Source organism: Neopsephotus bourkii, unplaced genomic scaffold (genome assembly GCF_033783945.1).
Source record: "Neopsephotus bourkii isolate Nb327-2 ecotype Australia unplaced genomic scaffold, CSIRO-AGI_Nbou_v1 NB_1250, whole genome shotgun sequence".
Taxonomy (NCBI): Eukaryota; Metazoa; Chordata; class Aves; order Psittaciformes; family Psittacidae; genus Neopsephotus; species Neopsephotus bourkii.
Window position 1 is genome coordinate 4,136,807 of NW_026901735.1, and position 25,809 is coordinate 4,162,615.

The window sequence follows — 25,809 nt, forward strand, 5'->3', positions numbered from 1 at the left end:
GGCTCCTCTCAAACCAGCTGCAGTTATTCCACCAAGGAATCCCTCCTCTTTCAGCTGTTGTTGGTCTGTTTACTACTCCTTCTGTGCTGCTGCATGGAAGCTTCCCAAACATTTTAAACTTAGCTCTCTGCTAACAATCAGTTTAGATGCCCTGTTTCTTGTGCAACATTTAATAACCCTCCTCTACCCCATTCTCCTTGCTGCCTCTGTCTAAATCCCACTGAGTAACTTAATCACAGAATGGCTTGGGTTGGAAGGGACCTCAAAGCTCATCCAGTTACAACACCTGCCATGGGCAGGGACACCTCACACTAAACCACGTCACCCAAGGCTCTGTCCAACCTGGCCCTGAACAATGCCAGGGATGGAGCATTCACAACCTCCCTGGGCAACCCATTCCAGTGCCTCACTGCTCTCACAATAGAGAACTTCTTCCTTATATCCAACCTGAACTTTCCCTGTTTCAGTTTGAACCCATTACCCCTTGTCCTATCACTACAGTCCCTGATGAAGAGTCCCTCCCCAGCATCATTGTAGGCCCCCTTCAGATACTGGAAGCTGCTATGAGATCTCCACACTGCTTCTCTTGTCCAGGCTGAACAGCCTGCTCCCCCTTTATATTTTAGCAGGAATCACTGAGATCATCACAGCCACATGGATATTAACCATTTTCTTCCAAAAAAAAGCCCACCCCTAAACTCTGGAGTAACACAACGTGAATGTAACAACAACAACAAAAAAAAAAAAACACAGAAAAGCTGAGCAAAAGGATTGCACCAACCTAGATATGGGCATGAACTCTCACTTCTGTAAGTCAGTACAGAAGCTTTGTTTGGGAGTCAGCTAAAACAGTACACACCCCTGATTTCATACTTTCCCACTGCAATCCCCAGACTATGCTACAGCTGATTATTATGACATTAAGTTATTACACCATGAATGGAAGCTTGATGGTATGTCACAGAACTGGCACCAGTGTTTAACTAACCTGTGCTGTTTGGCAGAAATTTGTTCCCCCCTTTTCATTTTTTTTTTTAATAATAAAAATACCAATAACAGTATTTGAGGAAAAAAATAATCAGTATCTCAGATTTTACTCATTTAATAGCCTAGACACTATCCTTGTGCAGGTCCCAGTAACTGAAAGGTAGTGCAACTGCCTTCTTGCATTTAAAGCATTTCACTTCCAACACTAAAAACCCTGTAAAGATACCCTTTGACAACACAAATAATCTGTGTCTTACTTGAGTCTTACATTTTTGTGACTATTGTGAGATTCAGGGAACTTTAGAAACTCAAAGTAGCATTAAAAACTGTAGATAAAATCCAGGGGTGCCACTGACATCACACGTATGTTACTAGTTGTGGTTTAAGCCCAGCCAGTAACTCAGAACCACACAGCCACTCGCTTACTCTCCCCTTCTTTCTTGCTCTGCTCCCGGAGGGATGGGGAGGAGAATGGAAAGAATGTAACTCCCACGGGTTGAGATAAGAACAGTTTAGTAACTAAGGTATAACACAAATCACTGTTGCTACAACCAATAATAATAATGATAAAGGAAATAACAAGGGAAGAGAATACAACCGCTCACCACTCGCTGACTGATACCCAGCCTGACCCCAGCAGTGATCTAGCCCCTCTGGGTAACTGCCCCCAGTTTATATAATGGGCATGACATGCTGTGGTATGGAATACCTCTCTGGCTAGTTTGGGTCAGGTGTCCTGTCTCTGCTTCCTCCTGGCTTCCCCTCCTCCCTGGCAGAGCATGAGACTGAGAAAGCCCTTGGTCAGAGTAAACATTACTGAGCAACAACTAAAAACATCGGTGTTATCAGCACTGTTCTCAGGCTGAAAGTCAAAAACACAGCACTGCACCTGCTACTAAGAAGGAGAAAAATGACTGCTACAGCTGAACCCAGGATACTAGTTAAACTGGTTATACAGGTGCATGCATTTCAAGGAGAGATTAACCAGCTACTTAAAGGCTGTGCTCGGTATGGCTACAGAATCCAGGAGACAGATTTATGATCCCAAACCTGCTTCAAATCCATTTGCAGAAGAGCCAGTCACAAGACATAAAGAAAAAAAAAAAGAAATAAAGGTTTCTCCTTACCTCTGAACACAGGCAATTACTACCTGTCATTACAGGCCACAAATGTTTGCCAATCGCAACACATGGCCACATCTGCATGGATAAAAAACCTGGAAGGGGCTACTTAAAACCAGTTTACACCTCTTTTGGAAACTGTTCATTGCAAACAGATCAGATTTATAAGAAACTATTTCCTTTGTGTTTACCTCACTGGCAGATTTCACCAAGATCAATGAATCAATCAGAACAATCTTACTAGCTCACATACAGTTTAGTTCCACAGAAGGAAGAGGTTTGAAGCTGTGCAAAAGAATAGCTTAAATTTATTATTCAGAAACTTGAACAAAGCTCTGAATGTGGGCATGCTCATGCAATGCTAGCAGCCCAAGAACCAGGGAAAACTGGCATCAGCTGATAGTACTCAAGCATAAAATGGTTGGTATATGGAACAGTATCAGTAAGATTAAAGAAAGATTAAATTAAAGCCTTGTATAAAGAAGTGCCATGGGTTTGTTACAGACTTCTAGGTCTGCTACAAGTACATAAGTAGTTCCAAAGAATAAAATACAGGTAAATTCATAGTACAGACCTCAAGGTAAGAGTCACTTGCCTAATGCAGAAGTTTAGCAATATTTCAAAAGCATCTCTCTTCAGATCTCCTTGTCTACGTACTCCTGTTGCAGCCACACATGCTCCTTTTAGTCTTCTCACCTCTCTAAACTTGGGCAAGTCTCAAGCAGCCTGTCAACCAGCTTCCCTTTTTCAATCAGCAGACATTTAGATACTCTTTTTTCTGTAGCCAGACATATAGACAGAAACATGAACAATGGAATTATAGGACTCACATCTTGTCCCAGTGTGAGTTTTGGCATTAAAAACATAAAAATCAAAATCTTAAAGCAAAGTGTATATTTTACTTCAATGGATTTTAATACCCTTCTGCAATCAGTACAATTAGCTGTGAGCTAAATAACTTCATTTCCCCAGAGCCTTCATTTCCCATTAATAGCAAGACTGAAAGGATCAAAAACTCTTGTGAAGATTTAGCAGATACAGTTATGACAGTGATTGGTAGACTAAGTCAAACTATGATAAAGACAAGTCAGTTAAGTTATTAATAATCTATCTTCCTACTAAAAGAATAGTTTTCAAATTAATATTATCTGAAGTTGAAATTACACTCATCTTTCTAAAAAATAAGATTTAAAGATTCCACCAAACATGATACTGTCTTCTTGACTTGTTCTAAGCTGGGAAACAGAAGTTTATGTGAACAGATACTCTACAAAAACTTAGGGGTTTAATTATTCATTCTTTTAAAAGACCCTTCCTCTTACTGAATCTTGCACTGACACAAGAGAGGCCAAGAGTCCACTAATTAAATCTTACCATAGTAAATTAATTCCCTCCCGGAATACACACTGTAAACAGAATTGTACATACACCTGATCCACCCCTTCTCCCCTCTATCTGTTTTACATTTCAGGATTGTTTGCTGGTTTCATTTCAACAGCAAACTATATTTTTATTTAAACAACACTTGTTGAAATAAAAATATAGGTAATGTTCTTCAATGCCCTGGGACACAGGGAAATGTCTCAGGAACATATTCTGTTTTAAGCCTAGCTCCAAGTTCCCCATTTGCCCTTTAACTACTCTTTGCTTTCTCTCCGCATTTGAGGATCTAACAATCTAGTAAAAAGGATTCTTTGCACCATCTCCCAATACCTGAGCACAACTGCTTAAATTCTCGATGTCATTATTAACAGGCATTCAGAGATTACTTTAAAATCCTAGGTTGCAGCACAATATTGGTCTTTTCAGCCACTCTACCTCAATAAAACTGTGCTCACCTCAATTTTCCTTGTCAGAGTTTTGTCACGATGAAGAGAATTCTAAGAACTCAAGGCCAGCAAATGCAATTAAGGTATAAATACTGAAAGCTGTGCTACCACAATGGGTATTGAAGATCTCTGTAGGAACAGTCAAACTGAAACTACTGGATCAGTTAAGCAAAGGCACATGCCCTACTGTTCCTAATACTTTTAAGTAGCTTTAACATAAACAAAGAAAAGCTATTTTAATGATTAAGACAAGCTTTACTTTTTTTACCCATTGCTCTAACCTTCAGAAGCTCAAGATGTTATCTACTACTAGGCAAAAAGTGTTAATTATTCTTGCTTCATTAGGAAAAAAAAACCCAGTGGTATTTCAAGAGAGAATCCTCAAACACAAATATGAAGAAAACACTAAATACTGTGAGCAGTCTCAATGTTTTTATGGCTTTTGATAAACCAGAGCCCTCAGCTCTTATGGGCAGTCGCAAAATCTACCACCTGAAAGGCAGCATAAAGAGTTAACTCCAAGACCTTGGCTAACTGAGACAAGTAAACAAGAAACGTTACTTCTTCTTTACCACTCAAATTACCTTAAACTTCACCCAACCCAATGGTTTCCTACTGCACTTAAAGGCAGGATAGATATTTTGACATTCATATAAGATCAATAAAGAACAGAAACAAGCTGAGATGAAGACTGCAGGTGATAAGACTATTAATCGGCAGTTATCAGATTCAACATAAAACAGCTGTGAGTGATGCAAAGTTACTTTACCACAGAAAGAAATAACGATTACTAAGTGCACTGCAAGGTGCCTGGCTGCAGGATACCCTTTATTCTAATGTTCCTTTAATAAACAAAAGAGAATTGGTTAGGACTACTGCTGAAGCCTCACTGCTCTTCCTGTGTAAACCATATTTATCCTCCCTTTCTCACAAGTCCCACTTTAATAAGAACTAAGGTCTTTATGACAGAAGCCCTGCTTCTTACAAAAAAGCACGGAACTCAAAATTTCTAATGATTCAGTTGTGTCTCTTGCAATTCTCCCTCCTTGCAGGGGGAAACAATGCACTATTACTATGTATGGTCCTCAGAATTCAGTTTTTGAGGACACCCTACAGAAATCTGTCTTCCCTTTGCACCTCTATTGGAGAGGCCTCTTGTCAAGCTAACATTCCAATGAAGACTAAATGTTAATCTCCAGATTTCACCTACAGTTTGTCTCCTTCACAAGAATAGGCCAGAAGTCTCTTTTGCTGTTTATTTGCTTTGTTATAAATGCTTCAATTCTCCCTGTCTCAAGATCTTTAGAGTTACCAGGTGGTTTGGGTAGAATCACTAATGTACAGCCTTAGGTGAGTCAAAAATAAATACTACTAATTTGAGCAATCATTCCTCCACCCCTTCACCAGTCAGTAGCAGCAGTAACTGGTACAGACCCATCAGTGTTTCACTACAATACCAATTTTCAACAAACCTTACATTTTAATCAATAAAGCACAGTCCACCTGCTTTGTTGATGAAAGTGCATTAGAGTTCCTGCTTCTCTCCACTAACCACGGTGGAGTCAGATGCAACAGGAACTTTATTACTTCCAGCAAAAACAGAATCAAAAGCAGCTTCCTGCTCCTCTAAAGTCACAGTAGCAGTGGATCCTCTAACTGATGTGCTGGGAAACGCTTGCCGTTGTTCTGTAATCCTTTCCAGGTCCACTGTTTTCCTACCTCTTCTTTTGCCCAGGATTTTGATGTAATTAGCTGGCACAAGTCCTGTTGTTTGGCCATCGTAACTAGCCAAAAGCCAACCACGGATTTTGGGTTGTTGTTCTGAAGAGGAAAATGCAAATGCACAAAGTTACAAAACAATTCAAAATATACTGCAGTTGAGGCACTGAAGTAGAAGGTAGATAACACAAGAGCTCTTCATGGAGAGAAAACAACTCTGTGATAAAAGGTGAATACAAATTACTGCACAATACCAGGATCTGCAATGAGGAGGTGAGCTACAGAGTACTGTGAAGTGCAGCTTGTTCTGAAATCAATGGCACTGCTTTAGTGCAAATTTCTAGGGATTTTCACAGTTGTGCAGCACATGTGAGGAGAAGGTAACCACAAGGGTAACCTCAAAGCACTCTGTGTAACTTCAAGCTGTATTCTATCTGAAGATGCTCAAGAAGTTTAATTACAGTGCAAATAATAACTTACGGAGAGGGAGAAATCAGTATGGATGAGTTCAGTCAAATAAAGTGGTGGGTTTTAACATTTTCAGGCTCTAACAATATGATTTCACATGTGATTAGAAAATAAACTCAATTTAAAATTTACCTTTGGGTGCTAATTTTAGCATGTCACCAGCACGGAAAGAAATTTCTTCTTCTGAGAGAGCATTGAAGTCATATTCTGCTCTTCCAACTACATGGTCATCTTCTCCACTCGCCCAATTACTAGATCCTGTTTCAAAAAGAAATTAAAAGTTTACGTGCTGTGAATTATAGAGTTTGGTATTTTTTTAGAAGGAAAATTAAGGAAACACTTTAACTTCCTTGCTAAAATGTTTCCAATGGTGAACTGACAGAAGTAACAAAGCATGATTTGTTGAGTCAATCCAACCAATACTTTCCCTCCCCAACTGCTACATGTAATGGAAAGGAAACAGAAAGGAACCATGACTTTAGAATCACACAAAAAGCTTACCATGAAACTGCAACCTAACTCAACAACAGGCTACTATTGGCTGTTACTTGCACCACATGCCTAAAATGTGTATTGTATCCCAGTACCTATTAACTTCTATTATTGTAGTGTAAGATTTATCACTATGCACATGCTAACGAAAAGAACAGTATATGACACAATTCGCTTGTGCTGCAGATCTTTACCTGTTTCTTCATCACTGTAAGTAGAAAGCAGTTTCCAAATGAGATAGGGACCTCCCATTATAACCGCAAAGAACAAGAAAATAGGCCAGGATTTTGCAGAGTTAGCCGCCTTGTCTTCAAGGCCAACACGAGCCACAGTCCCCTCACTTTCAGCCCACAGATCCTCATTCTCAGAGCTCTTCCGCAGACCTAGTAATCTCTGAAGGCGTTGGTAGAGATACTTTATAGTTCTCACTAAAGCAAAAGCTGAAAAAACCTTTGTGAAGTGTACTTTGAGGCGGGAGAAGTGATTGGCTACATCCAACACAGCTCTGAAACTGTTGTATACAGCTGAAAAGGTAGCATCCATCATCATGCTGACCGAGGCAAAGGCATGCACAATACTTTCAATGGACTGAAATGCACCTCTGCTGCTTTCTTCAGCCTGCTGAACAAACCTGCTGGGAGGAATATCATCTGCACGAAAGCGGTTATAACCCAAACCACCATATCCATAACTGTAAGGACTATAGTTTCCATAAAAAGAGGTTCCATATGAACCATAGCCTGGAGAAAAAGAACTACTATATGCTGGCCTGAAAGTGTTCAGACTACTGCTGCCCGTTTGCTGTGATGGTCTTGGCAAAATAGGTGGAGGTATTCGGGCAACTGTGGGTGGTCCAGGTCTGGTCGGCAGGTTGTCACCCAAGTCAGCAGATCTAAACAGATTCAGACAAACAAGATCAGTACTCAAAATAAGTTTAGAGTTTCCTTTCCTCCAGAGTTCTTGGCTAACTATATAAATATGAAGGTATATACACTTTATAACAATATAAATATTAGAGCATATAACTATCTAAATCTCAGTAGTGCTAGGATAGGGAATCTGGTAGGCAAACACTCAGCACATTGCACAATGTTTGTGGGAAGTAGAAATTCCTGTCAGGAAATACAGGTCTTCAAGGAATAAAAAAAACAACATAAGATATTCAGTGTAAATGTTTAACCACAGCATATCTGAAATGGACACGTGGAGAAACTTTCAGTCTATTTATTGTATTGACTAAGAAAGCATGAAATGTTATATCCAGATTCATCAAACCCCATGCTGTAACACCCAGGTAATTTTTCTGCACATAAAACCTTTTCACGTGCACTCCCAAGAATATTTACAAACCTTTCAATCTGAATTGAAAATTTCAATTGCATTTCCAATACTTGTTGTCAGCTCTTCTATACAATGAACCAGTGATACAGCAGGAAAGAAGTTTGAGAGCTCCTTTGAATCACCCTTAGAGAAAAGGGTGGTGTGACTTAATTGAGGATCTCAGTAATTATACAACATATACAAGGGCTTTGGTTCCCCAGTTTTCCCCTCTCCCTAAACTGTCTAATTACCTTTATGTAGCATGTCAAGGGATTGAATCTATTACTGCTAACTGTTGGCAGAAAGAGGTATTATGAGTCACTTAACTGTTTTTAATTTAGTAAACTTTTATCCCTTTCTATTCAACTTCTCAGTAAAATTTAACAGGTTTCCACAGTAAAGAATAATATTTATAACTTTATACTGCTTGTTTTTTTCCCCATCATAGATTTTAACTCTGTTAACAGTTAAAAAACAGAAGCAAAAGTAAATTATTATCACAGAAAACAAAGGTACTACACCTTAAGTCACACCTCATTCCCCTCCCCACCAGTTAACTTAGAACACCTCACTTTAAAGCTGCTTGAATTGATTTAAAATGAGGTAGATAACCTCCCCAAGAAAAATTAACTTCAAATTTCTTGCTCAACAAGCTTCAGCTTGCAGCAAAAGCAAAGCTGCTATTGAATATTTAGTCTTGGACCAACCTTTTGCCTGGTTTCAGCTCACTCTAATTGCAATCGCCAGCACCAAATAAAAAAACCCAAGGTAAACAAGCTTTCCTTGATTTCTAATTAAAAAGGAGTTTACAAACACTTTCTGTACAACATCCTTCTCCATGAGCAGGGTGGATTTTCTGGAAGAGCTCAGATTCCTGGGTGAACACACTGGAGACAAACATATACACACATCTTTTCCAACTCCTGAGGTTGACACACAGCTTCTCCATTCCTACAGAGGCACACATGCTCACACAGCTGTACACTTCCCAGCAATGCACACCCACACTCTATCATAAATCACAGGGTGGTTTGAGTTGGAAAGAAACTTAAGATCAGTTCCAAACCCCTGCCACAGGAAGGGACACCTTCCACTAGAGCAGCTTGCTCCAAGCCCCATCCAACCTGGCCTTGAACACTGCCAGGGATGGGGCAGCCACAGCTTCTCTGGGCACCCTGTGCCAGTGCCTCAGCACCCTCACAGGGAAGAGCTTCTGCCTTAGATCTAACCTGAACTTCCATTGTTTAAGTTTTAACCCATTACCCCTTGTCCTATCACTACAATCCCTGACAAAGAGTCCCTCCCCAGTATCCCTACAGGCCCCTTTCAGATACTGGAAGCTGCTCTGAGGTCTCCATGCAGCTGAACAGCCCCAACTTTCTTAGCCTATCTTCATACAGGAGGTGCTCCAGTCCTCTGATCATCCTCGTGGCCTCCTCTGGACTTGTTTCAATAGTTCCATGTCCTTTTTATGTTGAGGACACCAGAACTGCACACAATACTCCAGGTAAGGTCTCATGAGAGCAGAGCAGAGGGGCAGGATCACCTCCTTCGACCTGCTGGTCACACTCCTTTTGATGCAGCCCAGGATACGGTTGGGCTCTGTGGGCTGCAAGCGCATACTGGAGCTGGCTCAGGTTGAGTTTCTTGTCTGCCAAAGCCCTCCAGCCCTCCTCAGGGCTGCTCTGGATCACTCCTCCCAATCTGTAGCTGTGCCTGCAACTACCCCAGGTGTAGCACCCTGCACTCGTACCAACTACCCACTCATGGCAATAATGAAGCTTTTCCTTCGCCACATTAAATACGCAGCTTCCTACAGACACAAGCAGGGCTGCACAGCAGTGCCCGGCTCCCTCTCCCTACCAAGAACCGCGATTCACCACAGACCCCTCCCCAGCGGGCATACAACGGGATAAGCGACCCCAAAACACCCCAACAGATCACCCCCCCTTCCCCAGGGCCGCCCAAACCGACCCCACCTCAAGCTCAGCCCAACCGGAGGCCCAGCCCGGCTGGGCCCGACCTTTGAGCTCGCCTCAGGGCATAAGGCCAAGGCGGGAGGCCCGAGGAGGTGAAGGCGCAAGCAGCCGCCCTGAGGGGGGAGCACCCAGCCCCGCCACAGGCCGCGCACACCCGGCGCACGCACTCACTGGAAGGCCGGCGCCACGGCTCCCGCCAGCCGCCGGGTCTCCCATGGCTTCGGCGGCGGCTGCGACGCCATCTCTGCCCGCCTGCGGGCCCCGCTCTACCCCCGGTTCGGCTCGGCTCGGCTCGGCCCGGCTCGGCCCGGCCCGCCGCGCTCCGCCGCCCGCCCACTGCCAGGCACGATGCGGAAGCGCCGAGCTATTCACCAGCCACTGTTCCGTGGCACGGCTTTCCCTCGGCGCCGGCTCATCGATGCGCTCTGCCTTGCGGCTGCAAAAGCCTGTGGCGCGACGGGGTGGGGGGGCGAGGCCCCGTACGGAGCGAGGGGAGCCGTGAGGTGATCGCTGCTCCCGGGGAGCCGGGCGGAGCGGGGCGCGGGTTGGCAGCTGCCTGGAGCCCATCTGCGGCGCCTCCGGCCTCCTGCGGGAGGGGGGCCCTGTGATGAGAGGTCCCCATTCACCCCCTTATCCCCTCGGTTCAACCCGTGCTGGGGGGCTGTAATGGTTCTGACGGTCGGGGGCGCGCATGTGTGTGTGTGGGGTTATGGGGTCCCCTCACCGAGACCTGAGGTCCCGGGCCGGGAGCGGGGGTGCTTCTCGCAGCTGGGCCGCTCAGGGCTGGCCTGGTCGCTATCGCAGCTAATGTCGCGATAGCGGGTGGGGGACTGCGGGGTGATTTGTGTCGGCGGGGAAAGCGGATCAGTGGCTACCGGTACCTGTTGTCTCTGCCGGGCTGCGGGCGTTCGGCGCCAGCATTAAATCCTCGTGGAGGGGAAAGGTTTCTTACGGCGCTTCCTTGCTTAATTTTTTCGTAGCGTGAAGCACAGTTGTGTTAAATATTAAACAATGAATAATTCAAGTCTTGTCAAGCAGAATCGAGCTAAGTTACCTAAAAGTATAATTTTTTCTTTCTTAAAAGCAAGTTTGAACTTTTCTAGATAGTCTTTGTTTTCTACAGCTTACCATGAAGAATCCAAATCCAGGAGAAGCTAAATTAATTGAGTTATTAACTTTTCCCATGCTGTGTAGGTTTTCCATGGCTATTTCGGCACAAAAGGCACTCCTGAGTAGGACAGAACATCAGAGGTGTAACAGGTTGTGCTAGTGTGGAGGGCAGCAGTATATCCTGCCTCTACACCAGCACTTGCAATACAAAAGCATCCAACAGGGAGACACATCAAGTGTTCCTCACAGGAGCTAAGCCCCTAAATGAAATCGGGTGGTTTGCCTGTCGGTTGGCATTGTGGAATTCCTTGACAAAGGATTTAGAAGCAAAACGATTTCAGAGAGACACTGAAGGGTCGAAGGAAAGTGCTGTTCAGGTTTACCAACAGGCAAAGCCTGCTAGGGCAGAGGAATCCCCCACACCAGCAGTAACTGGAGGCAGAGAACTCTTAGCAGAGGCATGTGTCCTGTGCACACAGATCTTCCTGTGGCATCTGTTTATCCCTGCTTTGGGTGACAGTAGACTGATTCTTTGGTCCGAACAACTGTGGTTATCTTATTGCCTCCTGAAGTTTCCTCAATACCCAGGAAGGGTGAGCACCTCACTGGGAATGTCTGTTTTTCAATAACTTTCAAAGTTCACGGATCTAGCCCATTATTAAATTTTGGTCAAAGAAATTAGTCTGTTCTAAAGTTCTGGGCCAATAGAATGACAGGAAGGCAAAATAGCCATCTTCTTGTAGGAAATAAAAGCATTATGAGATCTCTCACAAAAGCAGGAGTCCTATATTTGAGATGAGAAATAAGAGTCTTTCAAAATTGAAGTGTCTGAAGGATAGGAAAGTCTTCCTTTGGCTTTGGGGCTTTGTATGACCAAAGGTGGTGGCATATATTTGGGGCTTTTTTATTCCCTGTGATTTTAACATACTGATTCTTTAGTTGCTGCAGTTTGGAAGGAATTTCCATTTTACATTGGTGTTAATATGTCTTAGCTCCACCCTCCTTCTTCATTCAGTAACTAACACCATGTCATGTAGTGCACGTTATTAGAAAACCAATGGCAAAAGCTCAGCACAGCTTTGTCAGAACACTGACTTCAGGTTCTTATAGGAAGTATAGAAGCTTTTCCCTGAGTCAGTGGTCTTTTTGGGTTGGCCTTCTAATTCTGTTATGCCTTAGATTTAAGAGAAACAGGTATCCTAAACTTCCTCTAGAGCACACACAAAATCCAGTGATTCTAAATCTGGTGCAGTTAAGTGAGTCCTTTCATTGTTGAGTTGCTAAATTGTGTTTATTCAAGCTTTTTTATTCTCTTTTGTATTTTAAATTGTAGAATTCTCCAGCATGTCTTCCCTGACAGAAAAGGACAGACCAATTGTTCAGCTGTTACTGAACGCTGGCACTTGCCCACGGTGCGTTTTAAGGTTCTGCAGCGTGGGATCACAGGTGCTTTATAGACATCCATACAAGGTTTGTTCTTTGTGTTTCTAATTAGAACGTGTGAACGTATGAATCCAGTGTTCTCTATGCTACCTTGAAGGAGAAGCTGGTTGTTTTCTTGGACTCTTTCCCTGAGAGGAAAACACTTTGTAAAAAGACTTATGGAAAAGGACTTCCACTATGCTGTGCAATTGTGAGGAATCAGAAGAATCATGGAATATAGTGATTGTTGTGGGTTAAATGTTAACCTTGACTGTGAAAGTTGCTGTGTATTCCTCAAAACCACCAGAAAACAGGGCATGTGAGCTTTGGCATAGTGTGGCTCCATCATTTTTAGAGCAGAGCATGTATTAACTCTTCCCTCTGTTCTTTTTCCTTTAAGGTAATAGATAGTAAAGGGCCTGTGGGCCATGTAGCTGGTGGAAAGGAGGAACCGTCAGCTCCAAACTTAGCTGATAATTCCTTCTTCTTTCAGTAGAATTGGTAGGGGGTTGTAACTGAAAAATTATGGAGCACAGAATAAATCTTTTCAATCAGTTAAACACAGTGTTAATAGGTGTCCTTTTTAGTTGACCCTTAATGCTGAAATTCAGTGTTCTTCAAATTTTTTCTAGTTGTGCACAATCTTTCTTGCCTTTGTTCTTGTAGTCGGTACTCCTCAACTTAGTTTTGCCTCCTCCTCTGTGTTGGTTCCTTGAGACCTCTTATTGTAGGCCAAATAAACATTTCCATCTACTTGGTCTAATCCCTTGTCTTTATGCTTCCATCTTCTCGTGTCTGTCTTGATTGTTTCACCTTTGGTCAAGTTTAGACTTCCCAGAATTCATTTTAACATCTGTCTTCCTTATCCCTTTCCATTTTCTGTCAGTCTTTTGAGAAGTGTTCATTCTGTATGCCATTCTTCATTCTTTTGCATCTCTACCTGATTTTTCTTGGAGTTGCAACAAGACAGTAGACTTTTTAATATATCTTTCTGAATTATGTCTTGATTCTATCTCTCATCCTTCCTAAAATTCAGAGATATGCAGCTAATTATACTCTCTCCTCACCATCACATCCTTTAATTTTTGTAGGCTTCTCCCTTCATATGAAATTCTTTCTCTATGTATTTAATTTCACCTTCATCTGTACCTGTTCTCATTTTCTTCTCATGCTATGCTAGCCAGCTCTTTTCATCTGGGCTAATGGAGGTGGAGGAATCAGATTCTAACATAATCTAAATGACAAAAAGGCAATAAACATCTATTTGCATTGAATAACAATGGGGACCAAGATAAATACATTTCTGCAAGTGATGTCTGTAAAATGTTTACACTTCTCTTGGTTGATAGAGAAATCTGTTCAGCAAAATTCAATTTCTCTGGATAACATTTTGAGAGAAATACAGCTTGGAGCTTTTTAATTGTGTAGGTGTCTTTTGGTCTAAATTCAAGGTTGTCAATTGCATACACTAAGGCTAAGCTAGAATTAGTACTGTTAGTACTGCCTTTTGGAATTGTGTTTGTATGTGAATTGGAGAAAAGAGACAAAAACAAGAATGTGATCCCTCTGTTTGTGTTAGGATTTGATGAAGGTTTTAAAAGAATTTCTGAAAAATGATCCAGAAAAAGAAGATACAGTTTGTTTTTATGTAGTTGATCCCCCGTGTAAGAGAATCAGACTTGAACACCCTGAAGAGGGGCCCGAGGATCTGAACCACAATGGAGCGCTCCAGCAGATTCCTCAGGTTAATGATGAAAATACTGCAGTGGAGAATTCGGCTGTGAAGGTTTGCAATGTGTGTTTGGGAATTCTTCAGGAGTTCTGTGAGGCTGACTTTGTTAAAAAGGTAAATACCTGGTTTTAGTCTTTCTGTGTACTTTTCCTGGAGCTTGTGTATGCTGGAGCCTGAGGGGTAGAGCTGGTGATAAAAACACCACACAGTTAAACAATTGAAAGAAAGATAGCAGAAAAGCAACTGCAATACCTATTTTGAATATTTGAAATGTAGATGGCACCATTCAGCTACATACTGCTCACTGACAGTGTTTGCACACCTCCTGTGTAGCTGGGGAAGAAACTGTTGGTGTGACCATATTTTACCCAGGGCTTATAATAATGTAACTTGTTAAAAAAAACAGCAGTGTGAGTGCAATGGAATCACTGCTAGGAGCACGTTTTCCTAAGGGAAGGACTAACAGATACGTGGTTACATGAATTGAGGAGATAATCTGAGGTTCAGCTGCTTAGATTACAAGGAAAACCACACTGTAAATTATGACCTCCCTTCACGTTTTCTATGTGTAGGGAAAATGAGGAGGCGTCAACTGCTTCAGTTTAACTACACGTTCCTAATACAGCACAAGTCTGTCTTTACAATGTGCTACTATTAAGAAAGTCACAGAGAAAGAAAATGTGTTGGCGATACAACAGATTTGTAGTTGTTGGAGAAAATATGAGCTAGGAGAGAATATGGGCATAATGAGTGTTGCGAACATCATCTTTGAGCCATAAAATTGCTTATGTGACAAACTGAAATATCAGCCGGAAAAATCACATTTATGTTTAACAGTTTTAATAGAAAATAATTTGGTTTAATAGCATGAATGTATCTAAAAAGGGGACTAAACAGAAAGTACAGTATATAGTTTTTGTTTCTGCAGTGCATGATGTTTCGTTTTTGTTTCTGTTGGTAGATTATATGTATTTTTACAGAATCCACTTCTAAGACTTACTTCAGATTTAACTCTTGAGTAGCAGTGGAAAATCTGACAGCTTTTGCTATGGCATCACAAAAAGTGATTATTTCATAAGGAAATTCCCTTATCTCAGATTTTGAATTCACCTCAAAAGCTCAGAATTCATCTTTAACATTCACTAAATCACTGCTATTTTAGAAGACTTCTCCATGTGTGTTTGAGCTTACTTCTGTTAGGGACGTCTACTCATCAGCTCTTACCACCCTGCTTTCAAATGTTTTGGGTTCTTACTTTATTTCCAGTGACAAACACCATTTTTTTACAATGAAGAAAGATTATGAATTAATCCTGTAGATAAGTGTTTGGTTTTTTCTTATCCCAGGATCTTAAACATTTATTGTCATAGAATTGTGTCTCTGCCATGAAGAAAGGCATTTCTGAGCCAGCTGTTTCAGCCTTTGGTCACTGTGGTGTAATTCACCGCACTAAGATTTTGGTATACAATCAGTCTTAGTCTTAAAATAGCAGATCTAGTTGTTTCATAGCAATAAGGGTACAGTTTATTAGTTGCTTGCTTTTAGCAGAACAAAAAAGCCTTTATTTCAATAAGTTGTTAGGGATTACTTTGGTTTGTGTGTTCAGCATCTCTCTGAATGTGTATTAACATGGATTTACAGTGATTACAGTAGAAGAAAGAATATCCTAAAAGCTTCTCAACTCCAGTCCGTTGCTGTGCTTTAATATTCAAATCCTTCTGTTGCAGGTGTGCCAAAAGGTTAATTCTGCTGATTACCAATTCACTAGTTTTGTATTTTCTGTGTCACTACCCCCACAGCTGTCTGTTAGGGAGGTAAGTATTTACAGCTATTTCTTCATAACTTAAATACATATTAAAGATAGTAACTATGGAATGTACAAGCTGGAGGTGGTTTGATTTTTAATTGCTATTGTTTAAAAAAAGCCAAAAACACATGCTAGAAGTGAAGCCTGCTCTCCCTTTCCTTGTTGGTGAGTCTTATTTTAATTAAGAAAGTGCCTGAGTCGCTTCAGTTTTCAGTTAGCCCAGGAGTTACTTTACAGCTGAAAATCCAAAAGGAGTTTCTTGAAGCCCTTGGTGTATTGTTCCCTTTGGTACAGATGCTGGCTCTGCTTTGTGGATCTTCCTGGAGAAGGAAGTGCACAGCTGGTGCCTTTCCTGAAATAGACGATAATTGGTAGTGCAGAATACAAATGAAGGAATTTGAGGATGGACTCTTTAACTGTTCAGCATTTGAAATGTTGTGAAAGTGCACATTTTAATAGTCACCTGTCTCGGGCATTGTTAAAAGTCTAGATTTGTAAAACTGAAGTTTGTGGCAGTTGTAAAACTACTGATTTTGGTGACAATATTAATCAAATGGTTTACATTTCAGTCATTCAGTTACAGAGGCCAATGATAATATGGAGGAGTGAATAACCCTGGTAATTTATTTTTTAAAAATAGAGGGAAAATACTAAGTATAATATAACTTGACCAATTTTTGCTTAGTTGGGAGACATTTCATGATGTTCCTCTGCTTTCTGATATGAACTGATGCAAAACCTATTCTAAAGGGCAACACGTACACCCTTGCCTGCTGTGGTAAGATATAGCAGGAACTTCAGCAAACATGGCAGAAAGAAATGGAGGTGGTCTTGGATTTATATATAAACCTGTGATTAAATCAATTCTCATCCCAAATGGTTTGATTGTTAAATAATCTGCTACACTTCTAGTGTTGATTTGTACTGTTAGTTCTAGCACCTCGGGCGGTGTCATGGCTGCATTTTGCTAACATATACTCTAAGTCTTTCTGAACATAAGATTCTCTACTTCCCATCTGAAATTAAGCACAGTGTGTTTGCTTGAGCTGCTGCTGTGTCTGGTAAAATAATAGCAGGAACAATTGTGCTTTATGGCTGGATGAACTGCCCTTATTCCCATTGGATTTTGTGGTTATCCAAAAAATGGGATAATCTGAAAAGCCCTTTCTGGATAGGCAGGTATGTGGATGCATGCATGTGTGCCTGCAGTGCTCTGTAAAACTCCCAACTGAGGGTCAAACTTACTCCACCTTTATGCTCAGTGTAAGCTTAGGTGTTTAAATAAAGAGGAGCTTTTTTATTTCTGGGGTATTATAAATCAGGTCTTTTCCATTTCCAGTCTCCCTCTACTAGTCGTTACTGAGACTTGCCTTCCTTATGCTATTCATTATAGCTTCAATGAACAAAAACCAAAGTGAGGCACAGAATCTTTTGGCTCAATTCCCAGCTGCAATTCCCATGGTGTCAAGTTCTTAATACTTTTCCATTATGCATCTTTAACTCGACAGCTATAGGTTATCTAGCTTAAAAATAAATTTCTTTTATTCTTTTTTTGCATAACCTAGCCATATAATGGTAAGACAAGGAAAGGAAGATTTGATACTGCTGGTTTTCCTCACCCTCCTTGTGGGTCTTTGCCAGAATGCCTCGGTAGAGGGTGTTAGTGCACTGCTTTTCTAGCCCTGTGATGTTCTCAGACTAACGTGAACAAGCAGGGCGAGTGTTTCTGCCGGCTTCTGAGTCAGCCTTAGCTGTAAATGGAAGCAAAAAGTAATAGTTTGCTTCAGAGAGTTCATCTAGCTGTTAGTGATATGCTGAGACTGTGTGGACTGGCAAAACTAGATTGGCAGATGCAGTTGATAGATACCCAGATTTATTACTTTATAGCAACTTTGTCTTGTAAGTGCAATAAATTCTTAGTTTGATAAAAAGGATGAGGTGTAATTTTTAACCTGTCCATCTGCTTCATTTAAGCTATCTTGTCTTTATGTTCAAACAATGCTACAGTACTTGATACAATCAAGGCAATAAAAGTTGTGATGTCCAGAAATGAATAGGTGAAGTGAGATGAATGAGTAGGAAGATCCAAAACCAGTTCTGTTCTCTTTGTAAACGGTTCTGGTTTGTCTGGGAGCAGGTCTGCATTAGGAAGTTCCTGCTGTCCCTTCTATTCCGTACCTTCAGTCTTGTCAAATGCTAAACCAGCTGTTTGTGTAGCTGTGCTCTAACTGAAGTGGTGAAAATGGGCGGTGGTGGGGAAAGAATCTCTTTAAAACCATGGGATTTTATTTACTGCCTATCACTTGAAAAAAAAAATGGTAAAAACAGTTCCTGTTTTATGATTATAGAAAAGCAAGTGATATGTCAAAACATCTCAAATATCTCAAAGTGCTTTGCGTTGAAAAGAGGTCTTTTGTTAAATTCTGCTTTTAATTCTTGGAACTGCACTTTACAAGAACATGTGTAATTTTATCACAAAAGGACACCCCAAAGACAGCCCCCCTCCCACTGACCTTTTGCGTGACACACAATTTTCTCTGACTTTTTTTTAACCAAAAACCCCAGAAACTGCCTTTTAATATTGCCTTCAATTAATTTAGACAGTTGTCATCCTGCCAAGTCAAAAATGTATGATCAGAGCTGAAGAAGAGTGGGACATAAAATTTACATTTGCATAGTATTTGTATCTGTAATGCAGAGAAGCTATCACCTCTTTCCACAAGTAGGATATTTGATTAAAATAAATCATAAATACAGGAGTCCCAAGTTTATGTCAGACAACTATATTAGAATCTGAAGTGAGTCATGCCCTTCAAAAGGGTGACTGTTAACTCTCTCTGTGGTCTCAGTCGTGATCCATCATCCTGGTTCTTGCTACAAGGACATTGATGCAAATAGCATCTGTAGTCATTACTCCCTGTAGGACTGGGTATACCTCATCATGGAATTCCCCATCTTGAAGCTCTTTTCTAATACAGTGAAAAAATGCTGTGGCTGGGATTGCACATGGTATTTCAACTGTTGCCACTGTGATCCCTCAGATAGCATTAGAATAATATCCTGCAGCTTGTAATCAATATAATGCCTAAGCTAGTGTATTTCAGAAATATATGTGCTGTTAAGCATTGCCCTGCAGGCTTGAGCTCTGTAATGAGCATTTTTCATTTCCAAACCACTTCACAAACATAAATTACGAAGTAGAGGGATCTGATCCCCTGTTTCACATACAGCTGGGAGAGAGTAGAGGGCTTTGGCTGGCTTGGTGCTTGAATGTCATTTGGAATTTGGGATCTTTTGTCTTCTGTGCTCACAGTATCCCAATCCATTGTTCACTCCTAATTGAAGGGGAAAAGTAGTATCTTTAATTGGCTTTCAATTTTGAAGTCAAGACAGAGGAGATGAAATCTGACCTGTGGTCTCATTTTAGCAGAACTACTTACATGCAGTTTTCTTTGTTTTGTGATTGTACCCCATAAAACGGGGGGAAGAAGTGAGGTTATCCACTTGATTGAATACCAAACCTACATATGCTTTAAATTAAGGCATAGGAGATGTTTTAAATTGGCATTTGTCAAGTGCGTATTTCTAGACCCGGTTCTATGGTTGTTGTATTCTCTACTTCAAAATTATGTTCAAGGAATTCCAATTGGAAACTCTTTTTATTTATGATTTTATCTGGGTTATTATGCAAACAAGATTACAGTATACTTCATGGTGTTTTGTGCAGCGGTCTTACTCATACTGTCTGCATATGCAGGGTAATGAATCACAGTGAATTTGAGTAAACAGCATTCCACCAATACAAGGATATTTATTTTATTCAGTAGTGTGTAGTTTGGTGTAGTGTGTATCTAACAAAGTTTGTGTCCTCTCTCCACCATCCCTCTTTCCCCTTAATATTTCTAGCATTGTTTTTAGGATTCCCTCATTCTATTAGATGTACCAAAGGAAGGATAATAGACCTGTGGGGTTTTTTTGATTGAGTTAAACAGGGGGAGTTTAGATTGGATATAAGGAGGAAATTCTTTCCTGTTAGGGTGGTGAGGCACTGGAATGGGTTGCCCAGGGAGGTTGTGAATGCTCCATCCCTGGCAGTGTTCAAGGCCAGGTTGGATGAGGCCTTGGGTAATATGGTTTAGTTCGAGGTGTCCCTACCCATGGCAGGGGGGTTGGAACTTGATGATCTTAAGGTCCTTTCCAACCCTAACTATTCTATGATTCTATATGTAAAAGAAATCTATGATGTGGTTCCTTCTGATATCAATGAAAAGATGTTGTGATCCTGGCTCTGCTCCTTAAATTTTGATACATGTTTTCAAACCTCTGCATTGGAACTATTTCCTTGGCAATAGACGGTAATTCTTTCAGCAGGGTCTGGGGGGAAGTTACTCTTAAAGCACTGTATCTGAAAAAAGACAGGGAGAGATTTAAACTTATGGAGAATTGAAATGGGTGTTGTTCACTGCTTTTGAAATACCAACTCTTTTGGATATTTTGTATGTATCTATGATTGTATGACAGGTGTATGGAGTCTCCTTTCTCTGACACTCTGCTAGTAGTCTACAGTCCACAGATTGAAAACTACTAATTCTGATTTTTGTCTTTGTAATTGTTTCAAGCCAAACAACTTATTTTTCATCTCCAGTGAGGCTGGTGAGACTAGATGTCCAGACTGTGTATTGACAGTACAGATTCTATTAGTAAGAGGTTATTCTGCCAGTCTTCATGTGTTATTTTGCTATTATTAGTAAAGGAAGAACTGAAAATGTTGTTGCTTTGCTGTAGGAAGTTTGAGGGGAGTTTCTCTCTTCTTATTAATTGTTTTTGCACTGATAGGCACTCAGTTGAAATGGAAACATTGTACAGGTCTTCTGAATACCTGTGTCCACATCATTTTTTTTCCACTTAATTAAAGACCTAATAGAAAATTCTGGTGAACTGTAATGCACTTCAGTTTAGTAAGGTATATTTTCATTGTGTTGCAGAGAACGGCAGTCACCCTTGGCCCACACAGAGGCAAAATCTAAAGCCTAAAGTGCTGAGCAATTACTACAATGAAATGATAGATGACTTGTAGAATCAATGCGTCAGTACAAAGAGAAGTGAATGAGGCTGCAAAGAGATGCGCCTCTCAAATCTTTGGCTCCCAGAGCAGAGTTTGGGAAAGATGCTTTGAGAAGCTTTCAGCATAAGCAATATTTGGAATGTTTGGAAGTCTTTTGATTTCTTGATGTTTTTTGAATTTGCCCCGGTCTATTGGTGTTGCACTGCTTCGAGGGCTGTTGCTCCTTTGTGCTTACTTTTGTGTTTTTCTATTGTCCTTTCATACCACTGGCAATTTTAAGTCTGCTTTTGCCCTTTGTTATAACCATTGTTAATTGTGATACTGCTGAGTTCCATTTGTTGGCTGGGACACCTGAGTTATGGCTCATGGTCTGCTTTCCTGGGCAGTGCTGCATCTAAGGGACCTGCTACATTATATTTCTTTACATATATAAGGCTGCTAGAGGAGAGGAGTAGAGTTTGAGGAAGTATTTGCAATGCCCAGATTGAGGACGATTACGTCTTCCAGCCATTCCTACCTATTCTGTGTGGTTAAAAATTGTTAGTGAAATCCAGCGTTTGTACTAAAAGCTCCCTCTGACCTCTAGAATCATTCCTTCTGTTCTTCAGCTTTCTCATATTCAGCCTCTGTCTCCTGAACTAGGTGGTGTGCTTTAAATAAGAGGGCAATCCTCAGGGAAAGGGTTTGTGATTACCATGAGACCAAGTATGTCTTTTATTTCATGTTTTTTATAATGGATGATAACTGAATTTATTTTTTCTTTATATGTCAGATCAGTTTCATACATTGAGACACTTCTCTTTTACTCCTCATTTCTCTGTGTGGTAGATAACTGCTGGTTGCTTCTGACTTTGATAACAGCTAGTTGCTCCTGACTTAGGCTGTTGGTGTCTTTTGCTGGTTATAGTGTTAATAGCAGCTTTCAAAGTATGTTCAGTGTAGCCTGATCTTTCTTTTTTAAAGCCAGGTAGGATTTGAGGTGAACTGCAAAGTAATTTCTTACAAACACCAATTCTGTCTTTCCACTTCTAAAGCAAAAGTTAAATTAAAATCCTAATACTTCCTTTTTGACCTGAGGTTTTTTAAAGTGTTTTTCCTTCCAACAGCCTCACAGTTGTTGGGAGTTTTGAGCCTTAATTTCACTTGCTTTTGGTGTTTCTCTCCCCCTCTCTTCTTCCTGGGCATGGCTGGTGACCTATAGCGTGCTGCTTGGCTGGTGTTAAAACAGGAAATGAGGTGAGTAATGTCTTTTGGCAGCCCTCATACCACTTCTATTAGAGAGTTCTCCACATTTAGAGAAAGGAGAGATACTCTTCCTGTAACTTTTTTTCCAGCAGAGTAGAAATGAGAAACCACTTAATGCAGTGGATCTGCTGAGACATGTATGTTAAGAGAAAATTTTAACCAAGCAATTAGAGCCTTATTTTTGAGGTCAAGACAGTTGCTTTCATGTAAGGGTACTTTTGCTAACAGTTGTGGAATATATAGACTCACTTCCTATGTGCTTGGCCATGATTTTAACTTACTTAGTATCTTCAAAACTAACCATAAGGAAAATCAGAATTGGGATATGCTGTCATTTTATTTGTTTGGCTTCTCATTATTATTATTATTTTAACTTTTTATTGTCCATAGCTTTTGCTGTCTGTCTGATGAGAACTCTTTTGTGTAGACACTATTTGTCTATATAAATGATGAGCAGAGAAGTCTTGTCCAGTTTGCTTGTTGTTTACAAAGGATAAAATGGCACCTGCTTTTTGTTTGGTGGGTTTTGGTTGTTTTGTGTTATTTTAGGTTTTTCTGAAATTGGTTTGACCTTATTTAGAAATTCTTATCTCTTTTGCCTCATAGTGTGGTTATGAGGCCATGGCATTTCAACTGGGAGTATAGGTTGTCTGTCCAACTGTACAGCTTTGCACTAACTTAATGGTCCTGAGAGGTGCCATGATGCCATGAGCCAGAATCTTGTGCACGAAGACAGTGAAATACAGACCTCTTCATTTTGCCACCATATCAGGTTTAGCTTACATTAATAGTGAATGAAAATTGTCTGATAATAGTGAAAAATGAATAGTGTAGCAAGAAAGACGTTAGTGCACTGGGTGCAAGTTAGTTTTGACTCATCTCTTTTATACCTCAGGGTTCTGAAATAAATTTAAACATTTGATTCTTTGTCTGCTCCAGGACATGCCTACTCCTGGCCAAATGAGAACATATTAGAGCCCTTTTGAACAGATCAGTTGTCTTTGCAGGCAAGAAGAAAGAAATACACTTGTCTCAAAGTTAGATACTGGAGTAGTCTTTGGTGGAATTCATGTTGGCTGGAAGTACCATTTCTAGATATTCATTGAAAGCCAGATTAAACGATGATGAATCACTTCCTACTTTGAAACTAATTTGAAAGCAATTGTTTCATTAAAGTGCTTGAGAGAGGATGAGGCCCTGTAGGGCAAACATTGGCCACATAGCTTATTATTGGTGCCATCTGTATAGGAGGACATGAGCTTTGCTCTGTAAGTTCCCAAACAAGTGGTTTGAAGTCATATGCTGGCATCCTTACAAGCATCTACTCCTTTTAACTTCTCTCTCCGTAGGCAAAGAATAGTTGAGGCCTAGTCCTGTACCTGTTTAAATCCTTTAAACAAAGGATTTTTGTACATCTCTTTCTCAGCTCTTCTCCAGGTAGTCTCTGGAAAGACTTGCAACTTTTGATTGACCATGGAGCTATAGCATGGGTTTCCTCAGCAGACATTCTCTTACACTTAACAAAAAAGAGTCTATATTTAAATGTTAGTGAAAAATCCACTGGTAAATAGAAAAAGGGCAGAATAAGACACTACTTAGGCTGGAAGCTGGACAGGAGGCAAGCAGCACCAGTGTTGCCCTGCAGGATCCAGATACTCAGTTTACTTATGCTGAACTAGATGTTGATTTACTATCAGAAGGCTCTTGCCTCCATCTGCATGTACCTTCTGTCTTTCTTGTGTTAGCAGAAATGTTTATGTGACCACTGGGAGAGCTGATCATCTCACTAATCTGGCTGAGAAGAATGTTTTTTGGTGGATTAGGGTTTGCTTTCAGTGGGATCAATGGACTGGTATTACTTACCATGCTGTGTAGCATCATCATCCAAGTCTGGCAGGAAGGAGGAAACAGTCTTTGAGTTTAAGCTGATGTTAGCTACACCTTTAGCTACTCCCTGCCAGAGTTTTATGTGTTACTGTCATACATGGAACCGTGGTCTGGCCATAATGTTTCCTTAACACTTTATTTGTTACTTCAGTACAAAGATTTAATGGTGTTACAGAGTTTCTGGAACAGCCTTTCATTCTTTCATGCCATGGTATGTATGCTTAGTGCTTTAGTCCATTTTTATTTGTGCATCACTTGTTTACCTGGCACTAGTTACTTAAGTTTGACTTGAAATGTATGTGTCATGTATCTATGTTTCACAAACCCCTGTGCAAGTTATTATTTCTTTGTTATTCAGAAATCTGGGCCTTTCCTTGGTGAAGGATGACATTGTTCAGCTGAAAGAAGCTTACAAGTGGATTATTCATCCCCAGTTGTCTGAAGAGTTGGGTGTTCCTGCTGATGGAAAGGTGTTGTATAAATAAGATAACACTTTTTTCTCTGTTTTCTTTTCATCTCTTTTTTGTATGTGTTTGTGTTAATACACTAAAATAGATGCACACCTTATATATATACACTTAAGGGGGGAAATATATATGTTTATCCCTTATTAACAGATAAACAAGTGGCACTGCTCGTACAGTCAGGGTAGGGGGAAACAGGGGAGAAGTTCTTTTAACCAGCGATCTCTAAATCTCATACTGAGGGGTCCAATCTTCATTTTTGTACACATAGATAGTTGCATCTTCTGCAACCATCACAGTCTTTTGTTGAGTATCTTGCTTTAGGGCTGATATCCTCCTTTTATGAATGAGACTTCTTCAGTTTTCTTGTTTTTCAGGATCTCTGCTTTCCATAGGCTAAGGAATGTTTACAGGTTCCTTCTTTGCTCTCCTATTACTCCCAACACTGTTACTGCTCTGTGAGATAAATTGTTCAGGTTGTTACATTTTATCCCTAGAATTTAACATGCTATTTCTGAAACTTACTGAAAGAGGAAATACTGGTCCTTGTTCACTTTAGTGAATACTAGAGATAGGCGTGTTGGAACCTGAAATACCTGTAAGTAGGCAATAGAAATGTTTTTTCAGACCCTGTTTTCAGCTTCCAGATTCTGACTAACCTTAAAAAGGTTCTGAAATGCATTGACTGAACATGGCATTCATCTTGAAGGTAAAATTCCTGCTGACAAGGCAGTCTGCAGTTTTAACTTGTCCTCTGCCATAAAACTGACCCCAGGACTAGGCTCATTTAGTCTTTAGGTTGATTTGTCAGCTTTCATTATAATTACAGATTGTCTTTTCCCAGGAGTGCTAATTGAAAGCATGCCTTTTGTCTTAGTGAAGAAAGAAAAACTCAGTTATCCTGCAGATGATCCAAGAGGAAACAAACTTCCTGCATACCAAGTTAGCAAAAGCTCCACAGTGCTTAGGCACTGAGCCACTCCAGACATCATTGTACCATAAAAGTTACTTGTGTAGTGCTCTTTATCTACGAGGCTCTTGAATATTAGCCAATCTTTTCAATAGCCTCTTGAGGTATTCTGGTATCTGAATAACAGAAGTAATGAGTGTTGTTTGCCCAAGGCCAAAGAGGGAATTGGGGGTAGAACTGAGATTACACTAG

The 25,809-nt window shown here is 40.6% G+C and overlaps 2 protein-coding genes across 5 annotated transcripts in view; one reads left to right on the top strand and one right to left on the bottom strand.

Annotated features, from left to right (window-relative positions):
• Positions 1–3,000: 3,000 nt before the first annotated feature.
• On the bottom strand, positions 3,001–10,225 carry PEX13 (peroxisomal biogenesis factor 13). Its single transcript, XM_061364855.1, has 4 exons — positions 10,087–10,225; positions 6,811–7,508; positions 6,257–6,382; positions 3,001–5,758 (listed from the first exon to the last, which is right to left on the bottom strand). Exons 1-4 carry the CDS (start codon positions 10,155–10,157, stop codon positions 5,463–5,465), a joined length of 1,191 nt encoding a protein of 396 aa, XP_061220839.1. The 5' UTR covers positions 10,158–10,225; the 3' UTR covers positions 3,001–5,462.
• A 1,068-nt stretch (positions 10,226–11,293) lies between these two features.
• Positions 11,294–25,809, top strand: part of PUS10 (pseudouridine synthase 10) — a 30,908-nt gene continuing 16,392 nt past the window's right edge. The window contains exons 1-5 of one of the 4 annotated variants that reach the window (XM_061364856.1): positions 11,295–12,495; positions 14,027–14,293; positions 15,907–15,993; positions 22,253–22,287; positions 24,542–24,653. In XM_061364856.1, the coding sequence (XP_061220840.1) occupies positions 12,370–12,495; positions 14,027–14,293; positions 15,907–15,993; positions 22,253–22,287; positions 24,542–24,653 (627 nt within the window). In that variant the 5' untranslated portion in view covers positions 11,295–12,369. Of the gene's footprint in view, positions 12,496–14,026; positions 14,294–15,906; positions 15,994–22,252; positions 22,288–24,541; positions 24,654–25,809 lie in introns of those variants that run through there. The other 3 variants (XM_061364859.1, XM_061364858.1, XM_061364860.1) reach the window with 3 other exon arrangements.

Excerpts from the sequence above, each read along its gene's own strand:
- PEX13 (XM_061364855.1), bottom strand. The coding sequence starts at position 10,157 with ATGGCGTCGCAGCCGCCGCCGAAGCCATGGGAGACCCGGCGGCTGGCG. Across the intron at positions 6,383-6,810 it reads TTACAGTGATGAAGAAACAG|GATCTAGTAATTGGGCGAGT; the intron begins GTAAAGATCTGC and ends TTTTTGAAACAG. Across the intron at positions 5,759-6,256 it reads GCTAAAATTAGCACCCAAAG|AACAACAACCCAAAATCCGT; the intron begins GTAAATTTTAAA and ends TTTCCTCTTCAG.